Source organism: Anabrus simplex, chromosome 2 (assembly GCF_040414725.1).
Source record: "Anabrus simplex isolate iqAnaSimp1 chromosome 2, ASM4041472v1, whole genome shotgun sequence".
NCBI lineage: Eukaryota > Metazoa > Arthropoda > Insecta > Orthoptera > Tettigoniidae > Anabrus > Anabrus simplex.
In genome coordinates this window covers 144,375,115-144,388,057 of record NC_090266.1, presented here as the reverse complement: position 1 = coordinate 144,388,057, position 12,943 = coordinate 144,375,115, and the positions used below count along the sequence as shown (strand labels likewise).

Here is a 12,943-nt window from a genome sequence, read left to right as displayed (position 1 = left end):
TGTGTTGAGCCAATACGGGACAAAATATGAGATTTATAAGATGTTATCATTTTTCACCCGGCCCCGCGGTGTAGGAGTAGCTTGCCTGCCTCTTACCCGGAGGCCCCGGGTTCTATTCCCGACCAGGTAAGGGAATTTTACCTGCATTTGAGAGCTGGTTCGAAGTCCATTCAGCCTACGTGATTAAAATTGAGGAGCTATTTGACGGTGAGATAGCGGCTCCGGGCTAGAAAGCCAAGAATAATGGCCGAGAGGATCTGTCATGTTGACCACACGACACCTCGTAATCTGTAGGCCTCCGGGCTGAGCGGCGGTCGCTTGGTAGGCCATGGCCCTTCGGGGCTCTTGAGCCATGGGTTTTGGGTTTGGTTTATGATTTTTCACTTGTATAAAAAAGTTATACATTACTCTATTTTAAATATTATTATTATTCAGCAGTTGGAAAAAATAAAAAATAAAATAAAAACACACATGAAAACAAAACAAAATATAAAAACAGGAAATAAATAAAATTGAGTAAGTAATTTAAAAAATCCTCCTCACACCTCCCTATTCGTTACTTCAATTTCCCCTCTTCCTAACGCTATTGCTCCTTCCCCAACCCGCCTAAACTCCTGGCCGTGGTGAAGTCGTAACCTTCAAGGTGGGCCCGCTCCTCCCCTTCAGGGAGGGGATTAAAAATAAAAAAAGCAAAAAAACTTACCTGGTCGGTAGGTGTAGAGTGATACTCTGCGCATAATTGGCCACGGCTGGTCCGTGGTCCAACAGCTCTGCACTCTTACTGGCCAACCGAGAAGAGGAGGGGTGGCCACGACTCTGTCGTGGCTCTACGCCTCTGCATTCGGGAGACGGGACAGGGCTGGACCTCACGGCTGGCCCCAACCATCGGCTGTCCCCAACTAATCTGTTCCCTCGTATCTTCCCCAACTGCATTGCAAATCTTGTCCAATATTTTCTCGACTACCTCATGAATTTCCTCCCGATTACTAGACATTTCATTATTTAACAGTACGATATTGTTACTGTCCTCTGTACATATTTCCTTGACTTGCTCGGTCTGAGTATGAAGAATGCTCCAATCCAACTCCATTTCACCTTTAATTTCAACACACTTTTCATTTGACTTACTTTCTAAGTTATATTCTGACTTAGATGTTTGATCATTTATCTCTAATATCTCAGTATCTATATTACTGATGATCACATTACAGTCTTCGTTATTACTGCCAATTAATTCTTTTATTTTACTACTATTTTCGTTATTCCTACTAATTATCTGATCCATTTTTCTACATATCTCTTTCGTACTATTTTCATTACTACTATCAATCTTTTCCTCCATTCGTTTCTGAATATTTTCTCTACTACTATCAAATTTTTCACTGAGCTTCTTATTTTCATTACTGAGCTCGGTAAGTCTGGCCATCAGCAAATTTAGAATATCTTGGTTCATTCCCCCGCGATTTCCTTTTGAGTTTCAGTGTGGCTCTCAATTTCTGCACTTTCCTGAATTACCTCAGAAACTTCCATCGTATTCACCTGCTCCCTACTCTGAATTTCACCTTGGATGTCCGCAGAAGCAATGACCTCGTCGTCCCGTGACTTGTTTTTGTCTTCCTTGTCCATCTTTGGTTCACTAGTGATAGTACACGATCTCAAATTAATTTCCCTCTTCAAATCCCTTAACATATCCCCAAAATACAAATATATATTAAAAAATTTACACTTCTGACATTCACCGGTAATAATTCCGTTGGCTTAAACGTGCATACTCTTCCGAAAATGAACCTGTGATATGCTGTCATTGAGAACAAATTCTGAATTTATTCGTGCACCATGTTGCGGGGCCAAAATGTTATATTTAATACTAACAGGGTGTGGGGCAATGCGCTTACTTTTGACAACATACCATATAAGTTCTGGGAAAAGGAGATTGGCTTTCGGTTTCCCCATTAAATTTGAGGTACCGGGCGAGTTGGCCGTGCGCGTAGTGGCGCGCGGCTGTGAGCTTGCATCCGGGAGATAGTAGGTTCGAATCCCACTATCGGCAGCCCTGAAGATGGTTTTCCGTGGTTTCCCATTTTCACACCAGGCAAATGCTGGGGCTGTACCTTAATTAAGGCCACGGCCGCTTCCTTCCAACTCCTAGGCCTTTCCTATCCCATCGTCGCCATAAGACCTATCTGTGTCGGTGCGACGTAAAGCCTCTAGCAAAAAAAAATTGAGGTTATCTAATTCTGTCATTGAAATAATACTATGAATTCATTTGATAAAACAAAATATATTCTTGAAACAATATATAAAAATAGTGAGAACTGCTGCGATTAAAACAGATGAGAATATGAAATTATGACATTGCAACTGAAAGAAACTAGGCATGAATTTGGATTCTTCTTGACCGGACATTTAACAATTTATACGTAATGTATCCCTCACTGTTTCACTTGACTGTACCTTCTACACTTTGAGTGTAATTACGACGTATTCCTTAGATCTGGTGTTTACTGTAGATGTGTCACGCCTAATTTGGTGATGTATCCATGTGACTGCTTCTTCTCCATATCATATGACCTCTTTGTAAGTCTGTATGGTATAACTTCTTTGCAAGTGTGTCCTTATATGACTCCATCAGTTCACCATCCACTTCTTCTCTCTTGATCTTCCGTTTAACTATTGACTCCCGTTGACTGACTGAGGCCATTCCATCTTCGTTCACTTAATGGCCAACTGTGCCTCTCCTTCCAGTAGAATAATGACTGACTTAATGACCGACTGAGGCCTCTTCATCTCGTTTACACTCCGACCAACTGTCGCCTCTCCTTCCAATTGAATAATGAATTGAATAATGACTGACGCTACAACATGCAGCCACCTTTTCCAGAAACAGTTACAATATACTCCCACCTCGCGACAAATATTACATGTAATGGTGAAATCCCCCGGGGCTCCCAGTAGGTCTCTCCCAGCAGTGAGCGCACCGCCAAATGAGCACGATGACCTAGCCATGACTTTGCATTTACTCCAGCAGTATTGCACAATGTAACAATGTCACATCCAACAACTGATATATAACAATTCTCACTGTACATGTCTTTAGTGTTAATCTACACACGCACATATATATGCATACAGTTAACTACAATCATGCAAGCGACAAGCATTGCAGAATCGAATTGAATAAGAATGATAATATAATAAGAGTAATCTCGCAGATAAATAATAATAATAAGGACATAATAATAATAATAATAAGAAGAAGAAGAAGAAGAAGAAGAAGAAGAAGAAGAAGAAGAAGAGAAGTAGAGGGAGACCAAGACGACGATGGTTAGACTCGGTTTCTAACGATTTAAAGATAAGAGGTATAGAACTAAATGAGGCCACAACACTAGTTGCAAATCGAGGATTGTGGCGACGGTTAGTAAATTCTCAGAGGCTTGAAGACTGAACGCTGAAAGGCATAACAGTCTATAATGATAATGTATGTATGTATGTAATAATAATAATAATAATAATAATAATAATAATAATAATAATGGTACACAGGGGCGTATTCTCCTTGAATGCAAGGCATTCATTGCGCGTTATGATAACACAAAGAACTGTCTGATGTACGATTTTAGGTTGTTTCAAGTCAAATATTAACGATTTCATCTCTCAGAAGTTCAAAAGGTCCGCGCAACTGTACTGGTTCCGTTGCTTGACTACGTGTGGTGCTGGTGTAGTCTCGCCGTCTACTCCACTCTAGGAAGAAATAGACAGCGAATGGAGGAGTTAAGGATGTAAGGCATTCAATCTTAAAATTGCATTCTGTGGCAGACATAGTTCTGAAACCCTCCGAACGATGTCGCTGCAATTGAAACTTGGTCAGAATTTGTCACCCCATACCCGTGCTACCCTCTGCCATCTGTTAGCAACTTGGAGAAAGTCGGCATCTTTACAGCGAACGGGACCCACAGATTACCCCCCCCCCCCCAGCGAGAACCCAACGTGACGAAACTGACCAATGCCACTGGGGTGACTTACCTCCAGTGCTTGAGTTGTGGCTAACTAGTGAGTTAATTCATTGTGTTTTCGGTGTTGTATTATATTTTGCGCACATGTGGTATTAACGATGGATGAGTCTAAAACGGATATAATTGTAAATAGGTTTGAAAAGCCATTTACTGGCCGTTCGTTTGATGAAAAGATTCAAATAGTTAAAGCCGGGAGACCTCTACCTTCCCTCGTAAATTTCTTCTTCTTCTTCTTCTTAATCTGCTTACCCTCCAGGGTTGGCTTTTCCCTCGGACTCAGCGAGGGATCCCTCCTCTACCGCCTCAAGGGCAGTGTACTGGAGCTTCAGACCTGGGTCGGGGGATACAACTGGGGAGGATGACCAGTACCTCACCCAGGCGGGGGATGGAAAGATTGGAAGGGATAGACAAGGAAGAGGGAAGGAAGCGGCCGTGGCCTGAAGTTAGGTACCATCCCGGCATTTCCCTGGAGGAGAAGTGGGAAACCACGGAAAACCACTTCGAGGATGGTTGAGGTGGGAATCGAACCCACCTCTACTCAGTTGACCTTCCGAGGCTGAGTGGACCCCGTTCCAGCCCTCGTACCACTTTTCAAATTTCGTGGCAGAGCCGGGAATCGAACCCGGGCCTCCGGGGGTGGCAGCTAATCACACTAACCACTACACCACAGAGGCGGACCCTCGTAAATTTAAAAACAGAAAACAAGAATTGTGTACGCACGTTCAATCCAGAAACTTACAGTAAAACGGTTTGGCTCGAGTTCACCTACATGTAATTAGGGTGAGTACAATTGAAATTTACTTAATACATTGTGTTAACTGCATGGTTACTAGTTGCATGCCTCAGTGGAGATTCCAGGATACGCCACTGATGGTACAATAATAATAATAATAATAATAATAATAATAATAATAATAATAATAATAATAATAATAATAATAATAATAATAATAATAATAATATTAATAATAATAATAATAATATTAATAATAATATTAATAATAATAATAATAATAATAATAATAATAATAATAATATCACAGATGAAATAATAATAAAAATACAGATATCACTTTGTAACGGGATTTGAACCGTTACAATATGAATACCGCTTTTTCCATTCCCGTTTTGTGGTCATTACCCTCTTGAAGTATGCCATTCATATAATTCTCTTTTGCTTCCTTTTTCACTCAATTCAGTTCCCTCATTAGCTGTTTTCTAGTTTCTCTATTCTCCCTACCCTCTTTGATTTCCCTGTTTACTATTCTACATTTTCTTTTTAATTTTCTTGTTTCCCTTGTATAATAAACAGGGTCTGAGGTCATTTTACCCTTCCTAACAGGTACAAATCTCTTCAATCAATCAATCAATCAATCAATCAATCAATCAATCAATCAATCAATCAATCAATCAATCAATCAATCAATCAATCAATCAATCAATCAATACTGATCTGCATTTAGGGTAGTCGCCCAGGTGGCAGATTCCCTATCTGTTGTTTTCCTAGCCTTTTCTTAAATGATTGCAAAGAAATTGGAAATTTATTGAACATCTCCCTTGGTAAGTTATTCCAATCCCTAACTCCCCTTCCTATAAACGAATATTTGCCCCAATTTTTCCTCTTGAATTCCAACTTTATCTTCATATTGTGATCTTTCCTACTTTTAAAGACACCATCCAAACTTATTCGTCTACTGTTGTCCTCCCACGCCATCTCTCCACTGACAGCTCGGAACATACCACTTAGTCGAGCAGCTCGTCTCCTTTCTACCAAGTCTTCCCAGCCCAAACTTTGCAACGTTTTTGTAACGCTTCTCTTTTGTCGGAAATCGCCCAGAACAAATCGAGCTGCTTTTCTTTGGATTTTTTCCAGTTCCTGAATCAAGTAATCCTGGTAAGGGTCCCATACACTGGAACCATACTCAAGTTGAGGTCTCACCAGAGACAAATATGCTCTCTCCTTTACATCCTTACTACAACCCCTAAATACTCTCATAACCATGTGCAGAGATCTGTACCCTTTATTTACAATCATATTTATGTGATTACCCCAATGAAGATCTTTCCTTATATTTATACCTAGGTATTTACAATGATCCCCAAAGGGAACTTTCACCCCATCAACGCAGTAATTAAAACTGGGAGGACTTTTCCTATTTGAGAAACCCACAACCTGACATTCATCCCCATTTATCATCATACCATTGCCTACTGCCCATCTCACAACATTATCGAGGTCATTTTGCAATCCCAAATGATTCCTTTAAATTTAGCCCAAAGTGTACTCCCTTCACTTATCCAACAACTGAATTGTGATTTAAGGTAAGTCCCAAATTCATCAACATTAGTTTTTCTGTACAATTCCTTGTCTTGTGTGACCCTCTTATTAAGCATTTTTGGTACGAGTCCTACATCCATTATTACAGCCTTATGGTCACCTTTTCCTTCAATTACCTCAGTTTTATCAACAATTTCCCATGGTTTAACCAAGAATACATCTAGCAAGTTATTGAGAAGAGTCGGTTCTTGTACTACTTGTGTAAATCCTCCATCCCAATTTAACTTATTTGCCAGTTTCTGTTCATGGGCTTCACTTGCAGCTCCATTCCATTCAACTTCAGGCAAGTTTAGATCTCCCCCAATTATTACATATCGCTATTATTGTTTTTATGAGTATAATCTATTATTTTCTCAAATATTTCCATGTCTCTTTCCTCTCTTCCAGGCCTATATGTTCCTATAATTCCCACCTCCTTCATATTATCACAAGTTAATTTTATCCCTAATATTTCATCCCTTTTATCGGTAAACCATTCATGTGAACAATAATTTTCCTTCACTAGAATAAACACCCCCCTCCCATTTTATCTCCTCGGTCTCTACGATAAACTGTATACCCTTCTGGAAATACTTCTCTATACCCACCCCTTCTTTCAACCACGATTCCATTCCTATCACCACATCAGTCTCATAAGATTCCATCAATGTACCGAATTTTAATTGTTTATTTACTACACTCTGACAGTTTACCAAGAGCAATCTCAGACCCCCTTCCTCCCTAAAACTTGTCTGTTGCAATTGGGTAACGTTTGACTCATGAGTTGAGATCTTCCCTGGAGCCCAGATCCTTGTACATAGATCTTGGTTTAAGGATCTGGGTTTTCTGGCAAGTTTCCCTGTATGTGCCAGTTTAGTGGTATGGGTTTCCTTAAGTGCAGATTAATTTGCAGATCTCTGTTGATAATTGTAGCAATTTGTCTACAGAGAGTTGCTTTTCCATTACCATTCAGATGTAACCCATGCCTAGTGAACATTTGCCTGCCAAGACCTAAAGTATCTACTACATAGACATTTCTAAAACTCTTACATATTCTCTTTATTTTTATATTTACATCATGTACAGATTTGTTCACACACGAGTCCTCTAAAAGGTCATACCAGGGTGGAATATTAACTACAATTACTTTTGAGTCAGGTAGTTTGGAAATCTTACCTCTGAGGGTCGTAATTATTTCCTCACCTTCATTTGCAGCAATGTCATTTGTACCACTCACAATCACCACTTAATTGTCCTTCTCTAGCACAGGATCACAACTTGAAAGGACGTCTTCAGTTTTGGCACCTGGTTTTGTTAGTCCTAAAACCTCAGTTTCTGGATTCTGCAGCTCGTCCTTGATGCCTTCTGCCATACCCCGCCCTTGACTGTCTGCGTAGAGATGAATTTTGGCGATCTTGACTTTCGGTTGGTTTTCTTCTTCTGTAGGTTACCTCTACTGGATGTAAAATTATTCCGAAAACTTGATGTGTCTTCTTCTGGAACTTGTTGCAATGACTGAAATCTATTTTGGCACTGCGAAGAGTTTTTCCCAGTTTTAAGTTGCACATAGTTTCTCCCATATGTTTAACATTAGGCCTAAAATGGCTACGCGTCACTTTCGTCCACGGCGATCTTTCTTCTCTAATGTCTTCTTTATCTTCCAGTTTCTTTATTCTGTCCCTTAAGCTTTCATTTTCAAGTTTTAGAGCACATAAGTCTTCTTGTAGCACTCCTAAAATCTTAAGTATAGTTTCGTAAGTCTCTCTTTCTTGTTGTTCTGCCTCACTATCAGTTTGTTTACACTCGGGACACAGCCACACACTTTCTTCAATATCAGTCCTATTTACAATATTTGCACAACAAAAATGGTACCGTTCATCTCACTTACGACACAGAATCCCATTTTTAACTACTCTTCTGCATTTACCACATTTTTCACTGCATCTTACACCATTATCCACTATGGATATCACAGACTCACACACATCTGAACGAGAACATCCAAACCGGTTTATTGGGCAATGTGCCCTGGATGATTTGGCACTCTCCAGATGGCTCCCAAGGCTCCTGACCTTGCAATTTATGTTTTTTCTTTGGGGATATGTGAAAGACATTGTTTACGTACCATCTTTGCCGAAAACATTGGCTGAACTCCAACATCGTATCACTGCTACGCTGGTGAACATTGACAGGGCACATACTAGAATGTGTATGGGTCGAACTTGACTATCGCGTAGATCTGTGTCATGTAACACGAGGAGGACACATAGAACATTTCGATGGCTTTCTTTTGAACCCTCGTATGTCCCATTGCTCTTTCTATCAATTATACTCCTTAATTTTTGCTAGGGGCTTTACGTCGCACCGACACAGATAGGTCTTATGGCGACGATGGGATAGGAAAGGCCTAGGAGTTGGAAGGAAGCGGCCGTGGCCTTAATTAAGGTACAGCCCCAGCATTTGCCTGGTGTGAAAATGGGAAACCACGGAAAACCATTTTCAGGGCTGCCGATAGTGGGATTCGAACCTACTATCTCCCGGATGCAAGCTCACAGCCGCGCGCCTCTACGCGCACGGCCAACTCGCCCGGTATATACTCCTTAAGACCGGCCACGCCTCCCAGCCACATATTTATACGCAGTCCGTCAGAATAATTTTCGTTGTGTTCATTTTCCTATGCTAACATGTAAAGGAAAATGGACCTTACCATACCGTATTGTAGGGATGTTGTTTGAATGGCGAATTTGCGTACTCCTGCAGTATAATATAATTAAGGTTCATTTTCCTTTACACACTGACATAGGAAAACGAACACAACGAAATTTCTTCTGATGGACTGCGAATAAGTACGTGGTTGGGAGGCGCGACCAGTCTTAGGGATTATAATGGATGGGAAAAGCATTGGGACATACAAGGTTTTAAAAGAAAGCCATCGATTTGTAATGATGTGTAAGAAACTTGAAAAATGAGCTTTTTCATACAATATATCATTCACTACTTTGTATGTAATACTTCGTGAAATACATCCTTCCGAAACGTGATGGATCATTTGTAATCACTCTGTACTAAGAATTGCTTTCTTTATTTTGCTTTGTTTGATCAGAAACCAATACATTTTACTATCCTTTGTATTGGTAAAGGTACAGTACAATACCAATACTGAACTATAATTATAACGACAAATATCGGCATTTAATCCACATTATGTTTTTATTTTACACTTGGCTTCACGTCGCACTGACACAGGCAGATCTTATGCGACGATGGGATAGGGAATGGCTTGGAGTGGGAAAGAAGCGGCCGTGGCCTCAATCAATGAACAGCCCCAGCAATTGCCTGGCGTGAAAATGGGAAACTATGGAAAATTATTTTCAGGGCTGTCGACGGTGGGGTTCGAACCTACATTATCGCTAATGCAAGCTCACAGCTGCGCGCCCCTAACGGCACGGTCAACTCGCTCTGTCACACATTATACAGTATATTCGGAACTGCTGTACAAGTTATGTTACCGTATTACATACGAGTCGTTGGCTGAATGGTCAGCGTACTGGTCTTCGGTTCAGAGGGTCCCGGGTTCGATTCCCGGCCGGGTCGGGGATTTCAACCTTCATTGGTTAATTCCAATGGCTCGGGGGCTGGGTGTTTGTGCTGTCCCCAACATCCCTGCAACTCACACACCACACACAACACTATCGTCCACCACAATAACACGCAGTTACCTACACATGGCAGATGCCGCCCACCCTCATCGGAGGGTCTGTCTTACAAGGGCTGCACTCGGCTAGAAATAGCCATAAGAAATAGTAAGCTATGAGTATGAAATCATCATCATCATCATCATCTGTTTACCCTCCAGGGTCGGTTTTTCCCTCGGACACAGCGAGGGATCCCACCTCTACCGTCTCAAGGGCAGTGTCCTGGAGCTTCATACTCTTGGTCGGGGATACAACTGGGGAGAATGACCAGTACCTTGCCCAGTATGAGTGTGAAATACTGAAGTTTATTCAAACAATAATCATAAAATAATTAAAATCAGATATTATTTTTTTGTTATTAGCAAAGTGTTCCATAAGTTCTGTTGTGTGTAAAAGGTAATTACATCCTTCTACAACTGCCGCCATGCATTGGGTTCATATTATCAGTAAATTGCTCCTAGGAATATGCACCTCGATATCATATTGTCGGTTCTCTTTAGAGTAAGGCCATCTGAATATGAGATTAGGTAGTGAAGGAGAAGGGAACTAAGTTTAAAATATTCACATCAATTAAATATATATATTTACTATTTCCACACGCATTTTTTTTACAAATAAACAGTTTATGAAATGTTATTGTTTGTGCCCGTCACATTTCTGACAACCGGACCGAGCACTGTATCCACATATTTTTGAAGATTTTGACACTTCTCCTTCGTGTTCAGGTCGTTAGAGCTTCCCCAGATCATTACACCATTTAATTGTAGTTGCTTCGGTATATTAATGGAGTTGAAGATATCCTCCTGAAATGAATAAGAAAGCACAATTATAATTCAAATCAGAATGAGTGAAGTGCACTACATACCCCTAGTAATAGTTCTACGGAAACAGCTTACTTCTAAAACCTCGTATGTCCCGATGCTCTTCCTACACATTATATTCCTTAAGGCTAGTCATGCCTCCCTGCCACATACAGTATTTGTATGCAGCCATTCAAAACAATTTTCATTGTGTTCATTTTACTATGGTTAGGTGTAAAGGAAATACACTATACTACAGGAGTGCGTAAATTCGTTTGCAAACAACATCCCTACAATACGGTACTGTAAGGTCCATTTTTCTTTACACAAAAACATAGGAAAGTGAACGCAACGAAAATTATTCTGATGGACTGCATATTATACTATAAATATGTGACTGGGAGGCGTGACCAGTCGTAAGGAATATAATGGGCAGAAAGAGCACTGGGACAGAGGTTTTAGAAGTAAGCCATCGATATTACACTTTTGATTCAGTTTGAAGGAACTGCAAGACACTGCCTGTAGTTAACTGTAGAGCTGGTTTGTTTGTATTACCAAAATACTTTCACATGTTCCATGGTTTCTTGAGAAAAATGAACTGGCTGAGTGGGGAGAATTGGAGGAAGCCACTGCTGTTGTACGCCAGTTATGGTAAGACCAAACGCCGCAACAACGCATACAGGGCAAGCGTGAAAAATCAAGGCAGACGACGCAACAACAGCAATAAATCAATAAGGGCAATTGTCTGTCTGTTAGGTCATCAGCCCAGAGGCTGGTTGGATCCTCAATTAGCACCACCAAAGGTTATGCGGTTATAAGGAAACCCCAAAAACCAATGGCAGCACCAAAATGAGGCGTACTAGGCAAGATGAGGAGTGAGGTAGTTTGCCATTGCTTTCCTCACTGGGTCAGAAAGTACTACTGCAGCACGACTGACCCTATGAGCAGCACCTTTCATAACACTCAGATGCACTAGTCATGCTCCGAATGTCATTACTCAGCACTACCCATACCCCCAGCAACTTCCATATTGTCACAGCCATGGATGTTGACTGGGACTTCGGTGGAAGCTACACTTTACTCTGGCCTGTGCCAAGAGATGGATGCAAAAGTACTGTATCCATCAAGAAATGACAGCAGGCAGGTAAGGGCAATTAAGAGCAATAAATGTATCACCGATCCACATCAGGCGACAGGTAGTTGACCTGAGTGTCCTCCACGGGAACTTACATGGGCATTACCGCTCGGAACATCTTGTCTCACTCTCTTCTCTCCGTGTTCCTTCCCGCTCCACCAGCATCAAAGATCTTCTCCACATTCCCTGCACTCACCACTTCAACGATCTTTCCTAATCCGCCTCCCAACTCTCTTTAACACTATTAATAGGAGGCAGGAATTTGACATAGCATCAAATAAAAGTATATTGGAGAGGGGTGTAAATAGTCTCTTCATGATAAGCTGATGTGAAGTGATTATACCGCCATCTTGACCCACGATGACTTGGGTATGAACGTGGACATTCTCATGGTTTTCGATCTGGACAGTTGTTATTAGTAGGCTGTGTACCTGATCTTGTTATCTTTTGTTTGTTAATTAGTTTGTTGACAGTACAAGTGAAATTTGCTCAGTGTAGCTGTATCTTGTGCTTCGTGAAAATAAATAAATAAATAAATAAATAAATAAATAAATAAATAAATAAATAAATAAATAAATAAATAAATAAATAAAGCCAGCCCTCGGATGAAGATATCTGTTTTCAGACTAACTCTGCTGAAAGGGAGTGACACCTGGAGGGAGTCAGGGTATCACATTCTTAAGTTAGAAATAGCAGACAAGAAAATTGTGAGAATAATCGCTGGTACAAACAGGTGGGAAGACTGGCAGGAGGTACACCGAATGAGGAGATAAAGGCTAAATTAGGAATTAACTCGATTGGTGAAGCTGTACTCATACACCGGGTTTCTTGGTGGGGTCGTGTCAGGTGAATGGAGGAGGATATGTTACGTAGGAAAATAATGGACTCGGTCACGGAGGGTAAGAGAAGTAGAGGAAGACGAAGACGACGATGGTACCCTCAGTTTCGAATGATTTAAAATATCAGGTATGGAACAAAACGAG

The 12,943-nt window shown here is 40.8% G+C and overlaps 1 protein-coding gene across 1 annotated transcript in view; it reads right to left on the bottom strand.

Moving 5' to 3' along the window:
* Positions 1–10,591: 10,591 nt before the first annotated feature.
* LOC136862708 (hyaluronidase B) overlaps positions 10,592–12,943 on the bottom strand; it is a 124,428-nt gene continuing 122,076 nt past the window's right edge. Inside the window, exon 6 of the mRNA XM_067138924.2 lies at positions 10,592–10,828. Within this exon, the coding sequence (XP_066995025.2) occupies positions 10,649–10,828 (180 nt within the window). The 3' untranslated portion in view covers positions 10,592–10,648. The remainder of the gene's footprint in view (positions 10,829–12,943) is intronic.